The sequence below is a fragment of the Pagrus pagrus genome (genome assembly GCF_965226575.1).
Source record: "Pagrus pagrus genome assembly, chromosome: 24".
Classification (NCBI taxonomy): Eukaryota; Metazoa; Chordata; class Actinopteri; order Spariformes; family Sparidae; genus Pagrus; species Pagrus pagrus.
In genome coordinates this window covers 12,109,353-12,134,862 of record NC_140206.1, presented here as the reverse complement: position 1 = coordinate 12,134,862, position 25,510 = coordinate 12,109,353, and the positions used below count along the sequence as shown (strand labels likewise).

At 41.2% G+C, this 25,510-nt stretch overlaps 1 protein-coding gene across 3 annotated transcripts in view; it reads left to right on the top strand.

Annotated features, from left to right (window-relative positions):
• Window positions 1-24,915, top strand: part of LOC311253299 (gamma-aminobutyric acid receptor subunit alpha-5-like) — a 34,465-nt gene extending 9,550 nt beyond the window's left edge. For all 3 annotated transcript variants that reach the window (XM_084347167.1, XM_084347165.1, XM_084347166.1), the window contains 5 exons: window positions 3,940-4,022; window positions 9,753-9,896; window positions 16,683-16,835; window positions 17,085-17,296; window positions 18,222-24,915. In XM_084347167.1, coding sequence (XP_084203293.1) covers window positions 3,940-4,022; window positions 9,753-9,896; window positions 16,683-16,835; window positions 17,085-17,296; window positions 18,222-18,521 — 892 coding nt within the window. In that variant the 3' untranslated portion in view covers window positions 18,522-24,915. The remainder of the gene's footprint in view (window positions 1-3,939; window positions 4,023-9,752; window positions 9,897-16,682; window positions 16,836-17,084; window positions 17,297-18,221) is intronic.
• Window positions 24,916-25,510: the final 595 nt, after the last annotated feature.

Here is a 25,510-nt window from a genome sequence, read left to right as displayed (position 1 = left end):
AATGCCAAATACTTATTTAATTTGATTTTCTTGTGTTTTAACAGTTTTTAAATATAACCCCCTCTCTCATGAGTATGATGTATGTGATACAAGGTAGGGGGATTGTTAAAAAAGTGCTTGTTAGTGTGAGAAGACAGATGGTGGCTCAGTGGTTAATACAGCATAAAGCTCCTGGACTCATAACTCAGCCTTTTTTGTTCTGTCCCGCCTTCTTAAGTTCTCCACTTTTCTGCAAGGTCAGACGTATTGGAAACTTTAGATTTCCCGCAGGTGAGAGGTCCATATGCTGCTCTGTTCCAGGGGTTTTATCCCTGTGATGTAAGTCCATACTGGCTGAACAGAATCAGGGGAATCATCTGTTAACACTTTATTTAAAGAGTTGTTCATAAGGCTGACGTGACACCTGTGATGAGCATGAAGGAGTCTCTATGAATGTTTATGATTGTTGTCATTTATCGTCATTCTGGACTTTATGGAATGTTGAAATTGTTTGAGATGTCTTTCTTACTGAATGACAACCAGACAGTAACCAAGACAACAATGTATTTGTTGTGACAACCAGACAGTAACCACGACAACGATGTATTTGTTATGACAACCAGACAGTAACCACGACAACAATGTATTTGTTATGACAACCAGACAGTAACCACGACAACAATGTATTTGTAATGACAACCAGACAGTAACCAAGACAATAATGTATTTGTTTTGACAACCAGACAGTAACCACGACAACAATGTATTTGTTATGACAACCAGACAGTAACCACGACAACAATGTATTTGTTATGACAACCAGACAGTAACAAAGACAACAATGTATTTGTTATGACAACCAGGCAGTAACCACGACAACAATGTATTTGTTATGACAACCAGACAGTAACCACGACAACAATGTATTTGTTATGACAACCAGACAGTAACCAAGACAACAATGTATTTGTTATGACAACCAGACAGTAACCACGACAACAATGTATTTGTTATGACAACCAGACAGTAACCACGACAACAATGTATTTGTTTTGACAACCAGACAGTAACCACGACAACAATGTATTTGTTATGACAACCAGACAGTTACCAAGACAACAATGTATTTGTTATGACAACCAGACAGTAACCACGACAACAATGTATTTGTTATGACAACCAGACAGTAACCACGACAACAATGTATTTGTTATGACAACCAGACAGTAACCACGACATCAATGTATTTGTTATGACAGCCAGACAGTTACCACGACATCAATGTATTTGTTATGACAACCAGACAGTAACCACGACATCAATGTATTTGTTATGACAACCAGACAGTAACCACGACATCAATGTATTTGTTATGACAACCAGACAGTAACCACGACAACAATGTATTTGTTATGACAAGCAGACAGTAACCACAACATCAATGTATTTGTTATGACAACCAGACAGTAACCAAGACAACTATGTATTTGTTATGACAAGCAGACAGTAACCACAACATCGATGTATTTGTTATGACAACCAGACAGTAACCAAGACAACGATGTATTTGTTATGACAACCAGACAGTAACCAAGACAACGATGTATTTGTTATGACAACCAGACAGTAACCAAGACAAAAATGTATTTGTTATGACAACCAGACAGTAACCACGACAACAATGTATTTGTTATGACAACCAGACAGTATCGAAGCAACAATGTATTTGTTATGACAACCAGACAGTAACCAAGACAACAATGTATTTGTTATGACAACGTGACAGTAACCAGGACTACATAAACATAGCCTGTCATAAACATGTCATAGCAGACGTAACAGAACTATCAAACTTAAACTATTTAGCTTTATGTGTTAACATTACACTGGACTGTCATGTGTGGTGGGTTGTGACATCAGCTGTTATGAGACATATTAATAGTGTCATAAATATTTTCTTGACCACAACTACACTGGTGAAATTTGCACCAATTTTGGTCAATAAAATGTAATTTAATGATAAAAGGGCAGTTTGAAAAAAGAGAAAAGGTACCAAGGTGATTAGGTAGTGTTACTTGTTGTCAAAGTAAGCTAACTGCTAACTACTGTTAATTGTATCTAGCTGCTGTTAGCTAGATAGCTCAGTATCTAGCAGTCCTATTAGCGGGCTCAGTCCTGGGGTACCAGTAGCCAAATCCGACAAGAAAACCACCTTGGCACTGTTACTCCCTGTCATCAAACTAGGCTCTGTCAACCACAGCCTGTAATGGTCCCAGTGTCTAATTTGCTGTTTACCCACCAATATTTAAATTATAACTGCAAAGGGAGAACATAGATTCTCTCTTTAAAAGGAGATCTCAGTAGACCCCAAATTAAAAGCAACTATCTTTACAGGCATCCCTGCTGATGGAGCAAGGCCACATGAATAATTAGAACATGGTATGATAGCCAACAGCCATGTTCTCATTTATTTATCCCAAAGACACTCTTTCCTCTCCTCCGTACACAATCCTTCAGCTGTTTTTGACACAATAACACAATTGAACACTCCTGCACTGAGGTGGAAAGCAAGCTAAGCCCCCAAAACAGTAGACTCTGTGGGGACAAGCAGTGGCCCCTCATCCCACTTTGTTATGCTCCGTTCACTTTAATGATATAATTGGGGGACCTCCTGGATTAGATACACACTGTACATCCAGGAGGTTCTGAAGCATAAAGAACACGACCCAGGAGGATTTTGCCACTTCTTGGTGACACAGTTGTTATTCTAGTTCAGTGAGGTAAGAAGAAAAACACTTCACCTTAGTCTGTAGCTAACGTTGAAGTTCCTCAGATGCCCCAATGCTTAAAGTAGAAAACCTAAATAAACGCACACACTGCTTAATTCTCCTTAACCCAGCTCATCAACTTCAGTGGATACAAATCATCATATCACTGTTTTTACTATTTATTATCATACATGAATACGCAGAGGGACTTGCTTCAATCTAGGGCAGATAGCTGGGAAAAAAAACAAAACACAAAAATGTATTATGATGTGTGTGTGCTCGATTTTTATGCTCGATTAACTTTGTCTCGCGGTTCTTTCAGGACATGGGGAGGTTCTATCACGGCAGCTAAAATGATGACACCCTGTCTGGAATGATTGTGAATGACGGGCAGAGAATTACAATTGAAAAGCTGTTGTTGTTTGTGTGTGACTGATTTAAATAAGACTGATTGAATGAATCTAAATGAAGCGGGAGATAGACTTCAATGCAAGTCCTCTGTGATTCAAACGGCGCTCATTAGGAGGTAGAGCTGGAATTAGGTGTCACATTCACATCTGAATGATCTGGACGGGTCAGGGTGATTGGCAGAGCGAAATGAAAAAGGACTTGCATGGATCATTTGGAAAAGAGCTTCCCTGTCTGTTGTGGAACGATAGAGGAACTATGTGACCACCAGGTGGTAGCATTGCCACTGTAATAACAGTGATGATGAGAGAGGGAAATGCTGCTGTTGCAAGTGTCGTGCATGAAACTGTACTATAATTTTACTGCTATTAGAGGAAAACATCATAATTATAACAATTTTCTGGTGATTTAACTTGATGGTGCTGATCAAAAAAAGGCAATAAGCTCTCTCTCATGTATCTGTTCTGATTTATTTACATTTTTTTTTTAAATTACACCTCACCTCTCTTTTTTTATGACTGTATGTCCTTTGTGAGATTGTTTAATGCTTATTATTGCACAGGTAATAAAGCTGAGACCTTCCTTTTAAGCTGTTTCTGGCACCCTGTAATTGTAGCGACAGTAATTGTAGCTCTTCCTGCACTCGTGTTAAGAGATCCAGTTAAATGTTTAAAGGTTAAATAGTAAGTGGAGGAGAAAATAAGACACTCAGCAACATAAACTGTGCATTTGCCCTGTTGCTCGTCTACTCTATTACGAATATCCTCTCTGTGTTTTCCCTCAGACTGACCATATCAGCAGAATGCCCCATGCAGCTGGAGGATTTCCCCATGGATGCACACGCCTGCCCTCTCAAGTTCGGCAGCTGTGAGTGGACTCAACTTTTTATATTCATCTTCGCTGTATACTAATCCCAGCTATTATGTGATATCCAGTCCGATGCAGTAAGTTATGCAAAAGTTTAATCTAGATTTAGAGGAACAATAAGGAGTCATTTTAGACAACGTTTGGATAATTGATAGAACGCTGCTGCAGAGAGTTAAAGAGTCATTATCTGCTGGAGATTGCTGAGTTTGCTTTTCTTACTTTAAATTTAGGATCGTCAAGGCCGCTTATACTGCACAGCAGCCGCCGCAGCTACATTTAGGACATAATGCTAAATGCTAAACTATGGTTTAAAGTCATCCGTAACTCCGTAACGTTAAGATACAGGTCAGACCAGACCAAGTAAGCCTGTAGCAGCAAAACCCCTAAGTACAAGAGGACATACATGCACACTGACTGGGATCAACATTCAGTAGTCAGCAGAAAAGTTAGTTGCAGGAGTGTCCTCAGGGAAGACCTGCCCCAGAGGATTATGGACCGGCTCAGGTCGGATCATTAGTGTGTTTTATTAGTCACAGTCGATTTGAGTCAATCAAAATGTGTGTGAAAGTGATTTTATCCTGTTGTTCATGGAGGCTCATAATGTATGACCATCCCTTGCAAACTACTATTGAAAAACTTTATAAGCGCTCACTGAAAGAAAAGGAGGATTACTGCATGTTCCCCAACACTTAATTAGGCTAATGATCGGAAGGGCTTTCCCCAATGCCTTCTTAACAGGACAGCTTGTCAGCTCGTCTGTGTGTCCTACCGGCGAGGGCACGTATAGAAACCTGAGTGGCCCCGTGGGTATTTAAAGGCAGATCTGGCCTAGTGCCACACCTCGGGAGCTTCTTGGGCTAAAAGGATGAGGCTCTTATCCCCAGATCTCTGTGAGACACGGTCCACCCACACTCACTCTGTAAGAGAGGCACTTTTGACTGCAATCCAATTAACAGCGCAAGGAGCTCTGAGGCCTTCCAATGGCAAACACTAACCTAATTGCCCCAGGTGCTATGCCCTGCAGGTGAGAGGTGTAAGTGTATAATAGGAATAATGTGTTGATAGCCACGCTGCATATTTACAAGGTGAGGTGTCGCGGTGGTAAGGGGACTATCGTCGCTTTCTTTTTTCACAGAGACTAACTGTGACCTCTCTATCTGGCCTGAATAGTTGGTTCATCCTGATTTAGCCTTTGTCCTCAGGTGACATAAAGCTGTGCACACTGAACCTGCACATTACACTGCTTCCAATGGTCTCCATTATCATTGCAACATGATAAAATATGCAGAGACACAAGACAAGTAAAACAAACTAACTGAAGCCGTCTCTTCTCCTAAAATAAACACAGTGCCTTAATCCGTTTGCTCTCGTATACTTGGGACTGTATTCCTGGAGTGTTTCCGAACACACAGTATTTTGACTGTATCCAGTGTTTCTTATTGTCATCCATGTAATGAAAAATGGGCGAAATTAATCCCCAGTTTAGAAAAAAAATCACCAAATCTCTCCTTTCGCTTCTCCTCTTACCATAATGGCATGATATTTCAGTAGCGCCCTACAAACGCAGAACCTATACCTAAAAAAGCCATGTACTACCATGTACATTATTTTGCCATTTGAATTGTTAAGATCACCCATGGCGATCTCTTACCATGCTCCTTTACATCAGGAGACACACATGCGTGGGAACGTACTGGAGGGATAAGCCTGTTAAGTTTAGAAGGAGTTTAGCTGGCGTTTTTTTCACCGTCATGATTGGCTTTACCACCACATTTAGTTTTGTGGAAAATCACCAAAAAAGATGTCAGTTTATTATAATGAATATATTTCAATTACAGACAACAGCTATTGGAAAAATCTATAGATTTAGCTGAGGGTGACTCTTGCTTTCGCTGTCTGGTTGGTTGTTCCTATGTCGTTATTGCATTTTGGCTTTGTAGGTCAGATTTATAAGCCCAGTCCTGGGCCACATGTATGAAGGTCATAATAGACAGTGAAGTTAGTCCAGGTCAAGGGCAGCTAATCCTTTATTCTGGCCTACTCTACCTGTGTCCTAATTTAACTGTTGGTCGGCAGCCATAAAGTATCCAAATAGACACAGAGCAGTGAGCGTGATACTATTCTATACTGTTAATGGTGATATGTAGCAATTAAGTAAAGTTTACTGAAAACAAACCAAATGGCAGCTCAAAGTGCTTCACCTACTTATTTGGCCGTACTACTTCGAGGAGTTTGAAACATTAGAAGTTGAGCTGAGCTGAACCACAACATGATATGTGACAAAAATCATAACGAGTCACTTGGAAGTTTGCAAAGCTGGTGTTTATAGCGAGGGCGGACTTTTTAAGGAACAGCTTGTTCCCTGAATCAGTGCATGGGGATGCAGATGATGCTGAGGTGTGAGGTGCTCAAAACCTGGCCAATTGAGCTGTTGCAAAACAATAAAATATGTTTTTTATGAGTCATTTCTCAGCCTGTCTTGCCTTCAGCCCACAATGATCCCGCTGAACATATGTAGTAGTGAGTCATTATACGACTGCTCTCCTTCTTTGAGCCTTTCACTCTCTGAGATATGACTGTTATAAATAAACTTTCACGAACAGCAGAAAGAAGCCGGACTCCTCCTGCAACACCCGTCACCAGAACATCAATGAGTCAAGATAAGGATTTCCTCTTAAATGACAGTCTGACATCAGTTCACGATCAAAGAGGAGGTTGAAGCCTTTCTAAAGCCAAAGGAAAGCCTGAATTCATGTGGATACTTCATGCACAGAGACTCTGAACTTGTCTCCCAATAGCAGATAAAGTTAGCTTTCTCGAGACTGTATGTACGCAGATTGGCAGATTTACCACTCAGGAGTTGAAGCAGGTGATTTCATTTTACCAGCTCAAACTAGCAGATGTGATTAGCTGTAGCTAGCTAGCTAATTAGGCTAAAGTTGATTTCATGAGCAAAGTCTCAGGATTCCCTTCTAATACTTACAGCTGCATCGTTTTAAAACAAAGAATATTGTAAAAGAGGTCTTAACTATACATACGTGTGAGAATGCTAAAAGGCTAAAGCTGCTTGTCCCAGGTTAGCATCCTCAGTTGATGCTCCAAGACATGGCGAAGAAAAAAAAAAAGAAACAGCATTGTTCTTGAATTGCAGTCAAGAGCTAGTTAGCCCTTGTGTTATAGAAAATGAAGGATCAAATATTTGTTATATTACAGTTCACACAAACTAAAGTCATTTAGTAATGTGGACTTTGACCTTGGAGCTGTACTGTAGCTAGTGAGCTAGCTAGGTGCCTAAAGCTTGCAGCTCACTGTGTAACACTGTTTTTATTCATTTGTTCCACTTTTACTTGATGTTCTACTTAAACCCAGTCAACATTTATATTTATATATTATATTATATATATAATATATACTATTCTGGCTATAATTTCCTCCGCCAAGTAGGTTATGTTTGCACCCGTGTCCGTTTGTTGGTTTGTCAGCAGGATAACACAAAAACTACTCGACGGATTTCCATGAAACTTGGGTGGAGGATGGGTCTCGTTCCAGAATAAACCCCATACATTTCTAGTGCAAATTCGGGTGAAGTGAAATATCCATGGATTTTTTTCCCTCACTTTCTTTAACATTGTGCGATAATGCGTTTTTATTTTTTTGTTGTTGTTGTTTTATTTCTCATAATGCATGAATCCTGATGAAAAATTCAGGCTGGTATCTATGCATGAGTACAATCTGATGCAGATCCGACATCAGGTAAGCTTAAATTATGGTTAAGCAGTTCTGGGTGGTTTGAAATTTAGTGACACAGGGCTATTGACTTTGATATTGGATTAAGCTTGATTGAATTAAAGGGGACTTTTGGGCCTTGGCGAGTGCCATTCTACTTTAACATCCATTTAACTTTCCTAACCGTAACAAAGTAGTTTCAGTTGCCTTAATTTAACCTAAGCCACAGAGGCGACAGATGAAAAAAAGCTCACTAATGTCAGTTTAGAGACATTGGCAAGCAATCTGTTGTGGTGTTAAGACATGATGACTTGTTGGTTTTCTCTTTGAGAACATCAGTATTCAGTTTTTTGATACATTTTGATGCTAAATATAAGTTTGTCTGTAAGTTGTGTTGTTTACAAAGAAGACATTTTGGTTTGTGAGATCCTTTAAATTCTTTAACTTTACCATTTCAGACAGAGTCGCTCAGAGTGTGCAGAGCTACTGTAGAGTCAGTTATGAGTTTGGCTGAGTTGTAGCTTCCCTTGCCTCGCAGAAAAAAAAAAAAACGGGAGCAGCAGTGCATTAAGCGTGAACTGTTCGAAAGTTGGCACAGGTGCACCGTCCTGCCTGCCAAATTCTTTAGCTCTTCTTCTGCGTAATGAAATTTGCCAATAATCCCCTATTCCAATCTAAGTACCCTACAATTAAGGTCATGGCCTTTGGCCTGACAGTGGCCAAATTTAAACACTACACACCTTGTGCACCAGCGTCCAGCTGCCAAGTGAGCACCCAGAATGGTATTACTCAAGTTAGGATGTTACGTGACGGGACAGAAATAAACGAGGCGAAGGTTTAATGAGCGTTTGTGCCAATCAGCAAAATCAGTTGTAAACATTTGATTGTTTCAATGCAGTTGACAGATACTCATAAATACGGTTGCTCTAATTAACACTTCTAGAAATTTAGAGTGACAGAACTAGATTTGGCTTCAGAAAATCCTCCAAGTGTTTCCTCTTTTAAAAGTTTTCACTGATTACTTACAGAAAATCTGATCTACTTTCTCTCCCCAGTTTTAAATCGTAGCCTTTAGAGAACATCAAAATAAAAACTGAAAATGAACTGAAATTGAGGCTCTGCTATAAGTGGGACGATGCAGCCCTCCTCTCTTATTGTCTCTCTCCCCAGCAGATAATTTCTTTCCCCCGTCAGCCTGTCTCTTCTTTAAAAAGCTCTTCATCAATATTCCTCTAAATCTTATGAAAGATGACACGATCACAAATAGCTTTTTAGTGGCTGCCGCCTCCCTGCTTGAAGGTTTGGTTTTTATGTGCCAGTCCTTTTCTGAAAAACACGTCAAAACAGGCGACGTTAATCAAAATCAACAGTGAAGAAATAACATAGATTATCATCTTTTCTATTAAATAGTGCACTTGGATTGAATCTCAAGTCAAACCACAGCAGATGAAGATAATAAACATGCCATTCAAGATCATCTTTCCAAACTTCAGCCCTCACCAGGGGGCAGATGATGGATCGATGTCCACGTGTTCGTGCGGGATTTAACATGAATAAATGAAATAGCAGGAGAGGCTTCAGAGTTTGTGCTCTGTTTTTCATCACAAGTGTGATGCAACACATTATGGTTAATCTGACTCGGTCTGGTTCCTGCTGACAGGGAAGCTCACCTCTGACCCAGAAGTGTGGTTTAAACAAAAATACACTCAAATATCCAGCCGCACACACATATAAAGACATGCAAGCAAAATTCTGCTTTTGGCCTTAAGCCTGCAGTCTAATCAAAAAGTGTGAGACGGATTCTGCAGCAGCACTCAGTCAAATAAACAAACAAACTCACGGCGCAGCTACACACATCAGGAGGCCTGTCAGGGTTGAAACGAACTGTAATATGTTATAAATCTACCATACTTTCACAAATATTATTTCCGAGACCTTTAACTTGCAGGCTGGATGTTCAAATATCAATACACACATTTAATTCTATCTCTTTCTGTCTTCCAGATGCATATCCGGTGTCCGAGGTGGTCTACACTTGGACTAAGGGAGCTGCAAAGTCAGTGGTGGTGGCAGAGGACGGCTCCAGACTGAACCAGTACCATCTTATCGGGCAAACCGCCGGCACGGAGGACATACACACAAGCAGAGGTGTGTGTGTGTGTTTCTATAGATGAAGAACACGCTTGAATGTACAAAGAAACAGAAAAAGCTTCTTTTATAACGGTAGTAGTAAGTAATACTGCAGGTTTATGAGGATTAGTACACTAAGGTGTGGCAGGGATCAAAGTAGCAGAAGTGGGGTGGAAATCCCAAAGGATGGGAATCTTTTGATGAACGCAAAAAGCACGAGTGATGCAAGAAAAATAAAAGATAGGTAACGTGTGTCTGTGAAAGAATAAGACAGCTGTGTAACATGAGCGGCAGCGTGCACAGCACAATAGAATAAGATAAAAGCTGGACTAAATTACAGCATATGTAAAAGGCTGAAACGCAACATTGTCTGACGCACACGCTGCGAGCTGTGAGTCAACACCAACACCATTATTATAAGTCGTTTTATTTTGAAAGCTTTAAAAAGATGGAGAATCTCTATCTATGCAGCGAGGTCATTTGACTTTTGCCAGTATAGTTAAAGTTGAAAGCTGCCATTATGTATATTCTTTGTTAGCACATCCTCAGCCCGACAAATCCTGCAGACAAATGTTGTCCATGTAGCAAAAGCCTGATATTGCACCATTAAAGACTTAAGTGATGTGTAAATCAGTTGCTTGGGAATATTTGTAGTAAAAGTGATCTACTATATAAGCAGGAAGTCACTGTAGCATCATGAACAGTTAAATATTTTATTCAACTGCCAATTCTTGGTTTGTTTTATTTGATGGATACGTGTGTTTCAGAATTAGTAGTAGTCACACAGGTTAGAAATAATAGAACATGCTGATTATGCTAACCTCTCCAAGCTATCGCCAACCAGCCCTTTAATCTGACATTATTTAGCATGATGTTTTATAACTCTACGTATGTGGACAATATATTTTTTATTGTAGTGTCCTGTTTTAGCTGTATTAGCTTAGCTTAGCCTTTTTTTAAAAGACAAAACTCTGAAACTGTGTATTTGTGACTCAGCCCGACATTGAGACTCTTTTTTTTATGCTTTTACATTTTCACCAGGAATTAATGTGCAAAGGAAAGTAATAAGAAGCTAATGGCTTCATTTGTTTTGGCCTTTTAATGTGTTTTATTGACATCAAGACACATCTAGAGTTATGCTTTACCCTTTAATGATTGAAAAATGAAAAAGTGAAATAGATTTTTTAGTTTAAAATATAAAATAATTTGAAAGTATCGCACCTTATAACATTTTTATAATCTGATTTTCACTTCACTACACTCTGATATCACTTTCTGTGTCTCATCCCCCATAGTGGTCATTAGACACATTTTTAGATAGGTTCCTCCTGGCAAGTAATGGGTTTACAAGGAAAAGATGGAGTCGCAACAGATTCCTGTTCATTTAAAAAAGGCTGACTCAGCAGCCGCTCCAAACACTTTTTACAACCAATAATTTTTCAGTTAAATGAGGAAACCTCGAGCGGAAAGACCCTGTCAAAAGGATCATCGACCACTTTTGTAGCACAACAGTTTTATCCACTCGGTCACCCTCATTCTTCGTCGCTCTTGTGCCTCTTTCCCCCCCCCCCCCCCCCCCCGAGTAAAGTCATACTGTATTTGCTGCATGATAAGTGTAATACCAAATAACGTGATGTAACTAATTCTAGATTAGAAAAGATAAACGCTGCGAGGGGAGATGGGCGTGCGAGGCAGAGAGTAAATGTGGGAAACATTATCAGGAGATCAGAGTCAATGAGTGGAGGCTAGTGGACGAGAGTAGCCTATCCCTCACACAACCAGCTGTCTACAGGCCCGGACAGCCCTGTCAAACAACACTTATCCCCGCATGAGCCCATGCGCGCACACACACAGAGCCAGAGAGGGACCTGAGACCTCGGGTTAATCCCCCCCATCCAACCACCCATCAGCTTTTGCATAAGAAGATGACATCACAGATCAGCGAGGGATTGGTTGGCTGGCTGTCCCTGAGTGTATCTCTGTGTTTGTGGGTATGTGCTCTTCGTGAGTACCGAATGTCCTCACAGTAATGGTGAAAACCTACAAAGTGAGGACATTTTGACCAGTACATTCTGGGTAATGTAGTGTTTAGGTTGAACATTAAATAAGGTTATTTTATGGGTTATTATTATTGGCATTATGTTAGAAGTGAAGTATAATTTGAAAGAGTTTGATTTGAAGTGTAAGTAAAGGTCCTCACAGAGATAGAAAATAAATGTGTGTGTCTGTTTGTATGTTGGGATTGGACAGCCTCGCTCTGACACGTGGGGGTGGGGGCGTTGAAAGGCATCTGCTTAATACTCTTATGTAAAACGAAACTGTAATACACTTCCCTCCAGTTTCTAGTAGAATCATTATTAAAAGTGTGGATTTCCCCCTCTTTTTTTTTTTTTTTGTGCGAGCCGCAGCTGAAACCTCGCTTCTGCTGGCTGACTCAGTGGTTTACACGAAGGGTTAAAGGGTTCGTTGGTGGAGGTTGCTGCCTGGCTTGGGGGGCTGAAACGCTGGGTCACCGGCCGGATGGTTGGTCAGTTGGCATGTTGACCAGTTTGCGAGTTAGTTGACCAGCTGGCTGAAAGGTTGAATGTCTGGCTGGAAAATGACTTCAGTATGATTTATTTATTAAAATGAGTATTACTAGTGATACTGAAAATCCACACATGTAACATCTGTATGATTATAAATGATCATCATTATTCAAAGACTGAGACAAGTGTTTACTGGAGCCTTCAGGTACAAAACTGTAAAATTAAATTAGTAGTCTTATGGGATATTCATCTAGAATATATTGCAAATTAAAGTTGCCCTGTGGTTCTTTTTTAGTAAACAAACAAAGTTATGTTTACCTTCAATGTTACTCAGCATACATTATATATCCTTAAGGCCCGACAAACCTCTTCGTCATAAAGCATTGGCAAAGGCAGTTTTTTTTTTATTTCAAATCATGCTACTAGCTAGCTATTTTTGCATGCTAGTAGAGGTCAAAACTCCACAGGGTTTTTTCCCCCCATTATTATTCTTTAGCATTAGCATGTGTTTCTGTTTTAGTACCATTGTTAACCTAATTTCCCCCAATGCCTAAAGACTTTTACACGGTTAACTGTAATTTTATTAAACAAATCAGTCAACTGATCCTGTCGTAGCGGCCATGCACCGGAGCAGACTTGCCATAAAGCTGTAATGAATACTGGCAGGCCAGATACAAAATACTGTATGGATACCCACTATTCACTTTGATTAGTTTCAACATTTAACCAACATTCAAGGTCATTTTATATGTATCAACATGTCTGACAGTTATCTCGACATTACCTTGTTCGCCCTCAATCAGCAAACCACCATCTGGTGTTCTGACTATTACAAGAAAACACGAAACATTATCTGTGAATTCCATTTAGCCGAAGGACTAAAGGCAGGAAATCATCATTCATGCAGCTCAAAGCTTCTGTCTGGAAAGCGTCCAAATCAGCGGTGGAGATTGCTGATGAGTTTGAGCTCATGGGTCAGATCAAGTCCAGTAGGTTAATTTACTTTCCGTGTGTGTTTGGCTCTCTTGCTGATAACTTTCACGGACCAAATATGACATTTGTATAGATGCATCTCACACATTAACATGCTTTAGATGGTGTATTACCACATTCGGTGCAGTAGATACCTGTTACTGAAGGTCTCAGCACAGATGTGAAAACAGCTTGAAACCATTTTCTGCAACTTTATAACTCATTTTTTATTTATCAGATTAAGTGTGAAGGCCCTGTTAACAGCTCAAGTAATGCATCAAGTATGATCTGACCATCAGAAGCCAACCATAGCTGGACTGCCTTGGTCCGACATGGCAGTCCATCATCAAGCATGATCACAGTCGTATTTTAAGGGCAATAACTGTCTCCAAAATGGTTGCACATGCTGGGAAGGCCAGTAGATCTCTCTCTGCTCTGATAAAACAAGAGGCAGAGGCAAGCTGTCACCTGCTTGATTAAAAGAAGTCTGACGATCGCCTGCTGTTTTACTAGGTCTAGACAAAGTAATGAAGCACTTGTAGAGCTGGAATTCAAAACAACAGTCAATTAATGACTGTCTGGCCTTCCTTGTGTTGTTATTCTAAGCAGTTCGAGCTCCGGCTGCAATGGCCTCAATGAGAACAAACAAAGTTGAGACGTTTATAAAGGTGCAGGAAGTGATTCAGGAGCGGATAGTTGATTGGTGAGTCTCATTGCCAGGTTGGCAAATACCAACGCTTTGGATTTTCCCAGGCCACTAATACAGACGATTGGATTGCCTAGGTAATCAAATACCAACGTGTTGTATTTCCCAGATCGTCAAATACCAATGCTTTGGATTTGGCAACGCTTTGGGTTGGTGGGTGGGGCTGATCCACCCACCTTGGTATTTGACAACCTGGGAATGAGACTCAACAATCAACTTTCATACATTTTGCACCTTTAAAGTTTAATGTATGGACGCATACGTATGGGAAATCTAAATGTCGACAGATATCCTTGCCTCTGTGCATGGATCTTACTATTCCCTGCAGGTGACTGCATTAGCCTTTAGCTATCAGGTTTGCAGAACATTGTGTCAACATAATTTTCCATTGGGCAGCTTTTATACTTTATCTTTACTCTTAACTGTGAGTTTACCAATGATTCAAACTCCTACAATTCCAGGAGATGTTAGTCATCACAGGTATTTGTAACATTTGATGTTGGTGACAATGAACAAAGATCTTGAAAAATGTTTTGTGTCCAGAGCTCAAAATACTGGATGGATGTGATGTTGTGAGGCTTTAATTAGCACATCTGATCTTAGACAATGCTGCCTTTTGAGGACATGAAGAAGGAGATTAGTCCACACGTTTTTTTCTTAAAGGATATATGCTTTGTACTGGCTCAGACAAGAGGTATCCTAAAATAACTCCCTGACTCTAAAAGTAGATAAGACGCACTGTGGCAAGAGTTCTATCTGCAGTTTGCTGGGACTTGCAGGGCTTTGAAGCTCCCCTTCAGGCAGGACAGTTAAAAGCAAAAAACTATTATTTTCCTACTCACCAGTTGACCAGCATGGCAGCATTGTTCCCCGCCATAAAAGGAAGTTCCCCTTGGACGTTGCGAAATACAAATCCTTGGGAGAAAAGCAATAAAATCCACCAGAGGAACATGTTCCTCCTCATTCCTCTGCCACCAGTCCTGTCGGGATCCATGCATCAAGGGCGAAGGTGACCCTGGGGCGTCCCAGGTCGGCAGCGCCTGAAGTTGACGGGGTAGCTGTGAACCAGACGGCCTGGAGTCATGAGGGCGTCAGTGGGCCCAGGTGATTGGGTCGCAGTCAGAACTAAAGGTGTTGGGGATCTCCTAATCGAGGCATGCTGACGTCGATAAGTGCGATATGTAGCGGCGGTTGCCCTCAGCACAGAGCGCCTCCAAAACAAACAAAATTCACCTCGCTCTCAGGCTGCTGTCAGACGATTCTGGGATGCCCACGGCGCACTTCACGAATTGCTTCGTCTTCCCTTCGCACGGCAGCCAGTCCCATCAAGAACGTTTGATCATGATTCCACAAAGAGCTGTCAAACAGCAAAACAACAAAAACTGCAGAAAAAGATAGAAAACGTCCACACGGTTAGCCCCCCTCCATCCCACCAGTGATTAGCAGTGAGTGTCCCTCTCTGTGAGTGTGTCCTGAGGTGTGTGTGTGTGTGTGTGTGTGTGTGTCTCTGTGTGTGTGTGATGGCTGTCAGCAGTTAGAGATCACGCTTCATGTGTGTTTCTGAAGAGTGTGTATGTGTGCGTGTCTGTGCCGGGATTGGCAGGGCGGAGTGGGCGGGGCTTAGAGCTCTGTGAGGATCCCAGGACAGGAAGCCTTACCCCCCCCCCCCCCGTCCACACACACACACACACACACACTCCCTCTCTTTCTCTCACTGATGGCAGGATGCAGATTGTAACCAGGGATTAGGGAGGTTCAAAAATCCGATTTTGCCCGGAGAAAGCCTTGTGTATTACTCTGTGTGCGTGTGTGTGTGTGTGTGTGTGTGTGTGTGTGAGAGAGAGAGAGAGAGAGAGAGAGAGAGAGAGCTGCTTGTGTACATGTGCCTCAGTGTGTGGAATATAGTCATTGGGTTTTTCATAGTTTACCAGCGCATGCAGTCACAAACTGCTGCCGGCCAGAGAGGATTTTTTAAAGCCTCAAATGCAATCTTCGGTTGTTTAACTGAATATTGTGTCCCCCCTCTCTCTCCCTCTCTCTCTCTCTCTCTCTCTCTCGCCACACTTTCTCCGGATTCACTCCCGAAGTGTCATCGTAAAAACCCATTGTCCAATCCCAGACATTAACTGCTCAGTAATCTATTGTCACGTCCTCGAAAATAATTAACTCGCTCTCGTTTTTCCAGTTTATCTGACTTCATGTTCATTTTTGCCGTTATCCAACCGAATATGAAATCTCTTCATCCCGGTTTCATTTTGTAACCGTTCCACCTCTGCAGCTTTCCAGTTCCAGGCCTAATTACTTCATCGCTGGCAGGAGGAGGAGAGGAAGTGAGAGGAGTCCTTGGCTACTTTTCAAACGATACTTTGCGCTTGTTTTAGAAACCATCAAGTGTTTGGTCATAAAAAGTAATTTAGCCGGGGAGATGATGTCGTCCCGTGTGCAGCCCATTACCTGTGGTGCTATAAGGAGGTCAAATCACACAGTATTAATTCCACTTCAGCTTAAAGCAGATATCTCGATCATTAAGAGACATCTCGCCTTGTTTATTGTCCCTATCTAACTTTATGTCCTTTTTATGTCTTTCCTCCCCCTCAGGACAGTATACAGTGATGATGGCCCACTTCTACCTGAAGAGGAAGATTGGATATTTTGTCATTCAGACGTATATGCCCTGCTTCATGACTGTAATCCTGTCCCAGGTGTCGTTTTGGCTAAACAGAGAATCAGTTCCTGCAAGGACTGTCTTTGGTGAGCGAAGCCACTTATTTACACTTTTTTTTTTTTTCCTTAACATTTTATTTATCTGTGTAATATTCCTGTCATGCACATTGACACAAGGGAGAATAATAACAGTTGGCCACCGCACTGCAGTAGCTGGCAGTTAAGAATTATTAAAGGCGCCCACCTTTGTGGACTGAGGGTTAGTCCGTTCCTCGCTTCCAGGCGGCCTGTAAAAAAACTCAATTTCAACTTGTCGCGGCCTTTGTTTGCACCCAGGGGTGACCACCGTGCTGACCATGACCACCCTCAGCATCAGCGCCAGGAACTCGCTCCCTAAAGTGGCCTACGCGACAGCCATGGACTGGTTCATCGCCGTCTGCTACGCTTTCGTCTTTTCCGCCCTCATCGAGTTCGCCACGGTGAACTACTTCACCAAGAGGAGCTGGGCCTGGGATGGCAAGAAGGCGCTGGAGGCACAGCACCCAAAGGTACAGCTAGTAGGAAACACATCACATCACTGTCATCATTCTCAAAGCATGCATTAACATTAATTACATATGATCTGATACATTTCCTTTATTGACGTCACTCTGTGCCTAAGTTGCATTGTGGGTAATGTAGGCGCCAGGTGAAGACAGTGTGTGTCCTTAAAGTCCAACAGTGTTTCAGGAGTGCAATGCTGGACCAGTGGACTGCTTTTCAAAACCTGGAGCCTACGTTACCCACAATTCAACCTAGCCACTGAGTGACATCACTGGAGGGAAATGTATCAGATTACATGCAGCTTCCTTTGGAGCCACAAAAGGATTTATACTGTTTTGTTTTTTTTCAAATATGACAGACAGTTAGCTTATCTTAGCTTAAAGACTGGAGGTAAAGGGTGTCCAAGGGTAGTCTTTATGGTAAGCTAAGCTAAGCTAAGCTAAGGTAATTTAGCTTCAATACAGTCAGCATACAGGAAAGAGAATGACTTAGTATATTTTTTCCCAAATATAAGATAAGATGTCAACCTTTCATTGAAATCTATCGAAGGTTTTTTATACTAGACCTCATAAACTGCACCGTGAGTCATCAGGATATTGATATTCCTTCACAGCACACAGTAGGGTAGGTCGGCCCGCCTCAATATAACCAGAGATTTCCAGGAAAACTGTTAGCAGCTGCATGTTGCAATCATCATAAATAAAAATCAAACTGACACCTGAGTGAAATTCAATTACACAGCAGCAGCCCCACTTTTTACCAGATTGTTTTGCCAGAAATGATCCACTTGTGTAAAATCACTAATCAGCCCCGACAGAATGAAACACATTGATTTTCTCAGGCCAAAAAACCACGGTAACAGCAGGGCAAATGACATCTGCAGAGGGCTTCAGACTAATTCACTGCTCCATGTGATCTGTCCCGCTGTAGAAACGAGACCCCATGGTGCTGTCGAAAAAGCCAAACAACGTTTGCTCAGCGGGCGTCAACTACACCCCCAACCTCACCAAGGACGTGTCCATCTCCACCATCTCCAACACGACGTCGGTGCAGCTCCGGGCCTCCGAGACCAAGATCCCGGACCCTAAGAAGACCTACAACAGCGTCAGCAAGATCGACAAGGTGTCGCGGATAGTGTTTCCCGTCCTCTTTGGAACCTTCAACCTCGTCTACTGGGCTACGTACCTGAACAGAGAACCGGTGGTGAAAGGAGTGGTCACCTCAACGTAATCTTTTTCTCTCTTTTTTTTTTTTGTTGTTTCTTTCGTTTGTGTAAGGGAGGAAGTCTAATTTGAGAGTGGGTGGACTAAAAGGAAAGGGGTTGTTGTGAAGTCTCTGCCCTTGACAAAAAAAACCACACAAACAAAAAAAAAATCAACAAATATCTGCGCTTGAAGAACAAAAACTATACTCAACTATCTAATTCAAGCACTTTGAATGGATGCAAGGCTGCAACAGAATCCCTTTCCTGTTTCTCACAGCCTAAAAGCTGCTCGTTCACTAAGAAACTGCTTCTAAGACTGAACTGACGAGAGAGCGGCTGCTTCGCTTCTTTCTCATCCGCCCTGCTGCGGTTTGCATGACGCTCTCCTCGAAAAAAAAGGAAACCACGGACTCCTCTTTGTCTTGAATACCGACCATGTATATGTCAATCACTGCTTAAAGTATGGGAGCGCACTTCATAGCTGCTACTTGAGGGAGTATTAAAGTGACGGAGGCATTTTTGAGCAAAAATTTAAACACTTCATATTCTTATCAAGGAGGCTTGAGATGCTCTGAGCTTATGCTATGAAAAAAAAAAAAAGAAAACCTGCAATATAACATGCATTTAAAAAATTTATCAAAAAATGTACCTTACTCCACACTGTGTGGAAGGAACAAGATTAATGCTGCAAGTGCATTAATAATTTAGTTTTATGTCTCCTTTTTTTAAAAAGAAAAAAAAAAACCTTTGCCATTCTTCTCTCCTGTTGCAGTGGGTGCTCATGTGTCTCTTTGTACATCTTTACTTGAAGATTTAAAACCTTCTGCTGCAGGCCTGGTTTCCCAAAAGCATTGGCAGTCGGAGTCTCAGCGGGAGACGACGCTATGCTACCTGAAGGTGAAGAAAATTGTATTCTGAATTTTTTAAAGTGAAGAAACGCGTCTTTATTCATAAAAAATTAAATCGTTGACATTTAGCGCGGCTAGCCAACAAGAATATTCAGAAAATACTCCTTTGGCCCACTTACACTGTGAGACTGGACAGCTGTGGATGGACAAATTTTAGGATTGGATGTGCTTTACCTGAGTTTCGAGCGTTGGGTCACTCAGCTAGGAAACTAATATTCACGGTTGAGAGACCGGTGCTCCAAACGCAGAGTGTGTCACATACAAATCAAGCAGAGTGATGCTGAAGAGTTTGGAGACTGGCACTCAGGGAGATGACCAGGGTGCAGGCATCAACGCTATCAGCTCGAGGGGCCGGTTTCACAAAGGTGGAGTTTAGACGGTGATGTAGATGTAGACTTCAAAACTGACCTCCGAATTCATCTGCTGCACCAAGTCTTTTCAACTTAAAGGTCATATTGATAACGTTTTTTAAAATAATACATCTACAGAGGTTGTTGGAAGGTGCAGAATGAAAGTATCTCTTTACCTTAAAAACATTATTATGATTGTGAATTAATAATTTTGTTGGGTCCTAATGATTGTTTTGTTTATCTTTGTGTAAGAATTCTGAAGGTTGGTTCCAGCTTCTAACAAAGTTCGTGAACCAACAATGTAACGGCGTTGATATCACATGGTATCTGTGTCTCGTCAGCATTTATTAGCTCTGGTAGTTTCCAGTTTGCGAAAAAAAAAAGAGTTTATACTGCCCTAACATTAGCTTGCTCGTGTTAGCTAGCGTAAGCAACATTAATGTTAACTGGCTAGTGATAGCAACATTGTTTGCTAGCAAATGTTTGCAATGTTAATGTTTACTAGCTAGTGTTAGCAACATTAGGTAATTACCTGCTAGCTAGCTAGTGAAACAAACCACTTCAAAATAAGTCAGTCTTTATTTTTGTGAATCTTGCATGAGACTAATCTGAGCCTGAGTTAAGACTGGCTTCACACCAGTCAGAAACATCTTTGTGAAACTGTCCCCAGTTCTGCTGAAACTGGCTACCCTTTGTTGGGAAAAAGAAAGAAAACAGCAATCGATGAAGCATCATTATCACATTTAGCCTCTGCATCAGAAAAATAGACAAAAATTCCTCCAGTGAGAGGTGAGCACGCGTCAGCCATCTTGGCTCAGCGTAAGTCCTCTGTGTGTCCTGACAAAACATGTGGTCCTAAAAGCTTGTTGTCTTATGGCGCTACTGTAGCAGTAGAGCTAACTGCTCACATGCTAGCCAGATGGAAACATGCTGGCACTTGTCAGTTATGATAGCTGAGCTACTGTTTGCTCTGTAATGTACCATTTCCCACAAATGGCATTTTGTTCTCATGGTGGACTTTTATTGAAGTGGGGGGAAAAAGCTCTTCTAACTTGCTAGCTGTCAGTTAGCAGGCTTGTTAGCTCATTGCTAATGGGCAATAAGGTTACACTTTGTTTCATAACATACTGCAGATTGTGTATACCCTGACTGAGAAGGATGATTAAAAACAAAAGGTAAAACGCAGACAATAAACTAGCTACCATGCTAACTTCCTCCATTTTGGACTCTCATAGGTCAAGATGGCTGAATATTGGTCAATGGTCAGATCAAAATTTACCAAAGTTGAACTTGACGCAAAAGATTTGCACGGATTTACTTCTCCCGCCTGACCTAGCTCAAGTTTAATTCAACTTTCACTGGAACGATTTGATTTCACCGTGACGTGTGATCAAGCCTTTGAGCGACAAAGAGACTTACAAGGGAATCATGTAAATAAACGTTTAATTTAAACTCTTGGTTTTGACACAGAAAAGAAAACGTTTGCCTCATGTTTGAGTTTTTAAAAAAAAAATGCCAAAGTCTAGTGTTGACTTTCTATCAAGAGTATGTTTCTGTCTGATAACTTTTTCTTCATGTTTGTGTGCACATGTGACAAAATGATTTTCTTCTTATTGCTCGAAGAAGAGCTGATCGAACTTTTGATCTATGAACTGAATCAGATTTTTATTAATTCTCATTCTTTCTACATTGACTTCATTAAACTGGAAGCAATGAGCGTACGTTATGGTGTTTCGGCTGGAGCCAACCGTAGCGTGGCACGTGTGGCTGGCTGGAATATGGGGAGACATACTCAGGAACAAAAGGACCCATGCTCCCAGCAGGAGAGTTGCCTCACTGTCCCTTTAATCTCGTGGATTTTAAACAGTGCAGTCACCTGCTGTTGGGAGCATTGTCCCTGACAACTTTTTGGTCGCTGAATAGATGTTGGTGAAATATAAATAGATGACATCAGCTGCTACTGTACCTGCTTTGCTTTGTGAAATTGGGACCTACAATAAATATATTCAGGATTTCAGCTTAGAATTCTTTCCAAAGCACTTTTATTTTGAATTTCTGTGCCATGATATCCTGTTAGTGTTATTGTGCTGGTTTGGATTGATGTTGAATCTGCATTTCCTGTAAATCTAAGGTGTTGCTATCTGTCAAAAAGCTCTGTGGGTGACCATGTTTCAGTGTTTGTTCAAGCAAAGCAGCAGCGTAAAAAGGAAGTCCGATGTAATGCATTTGAAAGGCGATCTATACTTCTGTCCATCGAGGGTCGCCATGGCAGCAAGTCGAGATGAACAGACCAGACATCCTTTACCCCAGTAACAACCTCCAACCTCTGTATCAGTTCCTCCTCTCCCTGTTTGTTTCTGACTCTGCTGCTTACACACAGAAACACATGCGAGTGTTCCTTTTGTTACTGATGGATCATTTGTTCTGTCAGAGCTGAACTGCTCCAGTGCTGCTTTATTTGAGCTGACCAAGCCTTATTTTGTGTTATGTCAACCAAAGGAAATGAAACTGTAATAAGCATTTTGGTTCCTAATCATTTGTATTTGCTTCGGTTGTTTTCTCTATGGATGGTAATGTCAGTCTGGTTTGTTGGTTTGTCCATCACAGTGAAATTTGGTACAAACGTTCACATTCGCCCTCTTGGTGAATTCTGATCGTGTTGGTGATCTCCGTGCTTTCCCTCCAGTGCCATCATCTTTGTACTAAAACATCCCCATCAGCCTTAATTTAACCTTTTGTGCTCATTTAGTGCCAATTAGCGAATGACAGCCTGCTAACAAAAACTAAGTCAAGATGGTATACATACCTGCGTAGCACCAGCATGTTAGCGTCATCATTGTTAGCATGCTGACGTTAGCATTTAGCTCAAGCACTGCTGTGCCTAAGCGCAGCCTCTCAAAGCTGCTAGCATGGCGCTAGAGCAATGGTTGGCAAATACAGTAGCGTCCCTTGGGCTAATTCCAGCCCACTGACAAAAGCAGAAGTTTCACTTAACATATTTTTCATAAATATGCTGTAGATAACAATGTAAATACAAGGTTCATGTAAATCCCAATAAATGTCACATCATAATAACTATTGTCAATGATATAATTATTAATTTGTTGGCAATGTACGTTTCTGCAAACCAGGAATATGTTGCAAACTTTACATTTCTTTCTTCTTTATTTCTGTGTTTATGGTCTGTTTAGGTTTAGGCACCAAAACCAGAAACCAGGTTAGGAAAAGATTATGTTTTAGCTTGGCCTGGTTCTGTTGCTACATACACAGCTGAAAAATGTCCCGACATCTCCTGAAATGATCTGGTGGTTTCATGCTTAGAGATGTTGAAACACTGTCGCAAACAGTGGTCTCTGGCTCATCACAACCAAGGCTGGAAATAGTACTGACATTTCCTTAAAAAATCCAGTGGTTTCATGCTTACACATGTTGAAATCTTGAACATTGGTCTCTTGCCTTTTGTACGATGACTGAAAAATGTCCTGATGTGTCCTTAACAGATCTAGTGGTTTCAAAACCACTGGATCTGAAATGATGAAATCATCCAATGGAAATAGTACTGACATTTCCTTAAAAATCCAGTGGTTTCATGCTTACAAATGTTAAAGCTCACCAGTAGTTTCACGCATGCAAAGGTGTCTTGCTTGAAAAATGTGTCCTGACGTCTCTTTAAAGATTCAGTGATTTTAACACTTACAAATGTTGAAACACTGTCTCAAACAGTGGTGTCATGCCTGTTTCAAACAGATGGAAAATGTCCTGACGGCTCCTTAAAAATATCCAGTGATTTCACGCTCAAAAATGTTGAAATGCTACCTTGAACAGTAGTCCCTTCTTTGTCGTAAACACAGCTGGAAAATGTCTTGACGGCTCCTTAAAAATATCCAGCGGTTTCACTCTTACAAATGTTGAAACTATCAGCGGTTTCACGCTGACGATACTGAAACACCATCTTGTGCAGTGGTGTCTTGTTTGTCACAAACACAGCTGGAAAATGTCATGACATCTCCTTCAAAGATCAAATGGTTTCACACTTTCAAATGTTTAAACGATCCAGTGGTTTCACTCTTACTACGTCGAAACACTGTCTCAAACAGTGGTCTCTTGCTTGCCGTCTCCAGCTGTCCCACCACCTCCTGACAGGAAAGATGGCTCATACACATGTAGCCTGAGTGTGATACGACTAATGTTGATAGAGTGTTGATACGACTAATGATTTGTAGAAATGTTATGATATTTTGTAGAATTTCAAACGTATCCGTGTTTTGCAGAAACGCAGTGCCAACATTTTATTGTGGCGCCAAAACTGACTTATTTTATAAATCAAATTTATTCTTAAAATGCATCAAAACACATACAGGTCTGCTGTAAAACTTTGGCCCCCCACTGCAGGTCAGAGGATCTCCAATATGCTAAAACTTGGTGGACATATGAACATCTTTCTTGCCATCCAAGAAATAAGTGCCCCTATCTATCCATCCATCCATCCATCCATCCATTTAACCATCCCTCTCTTCTATATTGCCCCCACCCCCCTACTTCCTTCAGCCACTGTGACAGCCTCATCTGCCATACATCTGTTAGAAAAGGGATTTAGTTCTGCTTAAGTTCCTCTCACCCGTTGAGGGGGGCCCCTTACAGCAAAGCGCTTCAGTCCAATTTAAGCCCCGACTGGCCCAGCCAAGGACAACTACTTGTTTTTTTCCTCTCTGTGGTGTCTGGACAGCTGTGGCTGGTGCGTGTTAGGGACAAATTTGGGATTGATTATATGTACTTTATCCGAAGCTAGCTCACGGGCAGTGAAGCAGACTGGAGTTTTTGAACTCGGGGTCTCTCAGCTGGGGAATGTAACGCACATGCAGCAGCAGCGGCGGCGGTCAGCTTACAGAGACTTAATGCAGGGCTACGATAGCAACAGTTGTCTACAGACAGACATTACACATGCATGAAGTTTCTCTTGTTTATGAGAAGAACTTTTAGTATTTTTTTGTTTTCGGAGGAAACATCAAACAGACTTTTGCTTAAATTTTTGCAAAAATGCAGCAAAGCCATTGTAGCTATAGCTGAGCTTAAAGTATTTGTGTTATTCATTCTTTGTTTTATGTACTGTATTTGTTTTATGTATTATACTACAAATGATCTAATAAAACGGATGAATAAAGATTGGCTTCCACATCTTTGTGTCTGCACAAACACACACACACACACATATATATATATATATATATATATCTGACTACACCTCTTAGTTCTATTGATCTTGGTCCATATTGATGTTTAACTGCTTAGTGACAATAGTTTGATGCACATCACATCTGTGTGCTCCATTTCCAGTGATCACACATCTGTGAAACTCTTCCTCTCCATCTATATTTACCCAGAGAGGACAGATGTGACAATAACATCATTTAGAGCGGCATCATCTGAGGCTGTGATTATTTTTTTTAATCTGTATTTGATGAACGACGAGTGACCGGCTTTTTATAGAGACCATTTTCACTTCTTAGATTTTATCAGGCGCGGAGAAAAACAAGCGCATTAGGCATCTTATCGTTCATAACAGAGGGGAATACTCACTTTTGAAGGCAAGTCGTTAATTTTACGAGGTATATGGGCAGCAGTGGACTGCAGCGTGTACAATTCTAGGGTTATTTTATGGAGCCTTTTACTTCTAGAAACAGCTTCCCAAACATAACACCACCCCCTTCACCCTAAGCGACAACACAGGCTCAGTTACGTCCAAGAATCGGCATGGAC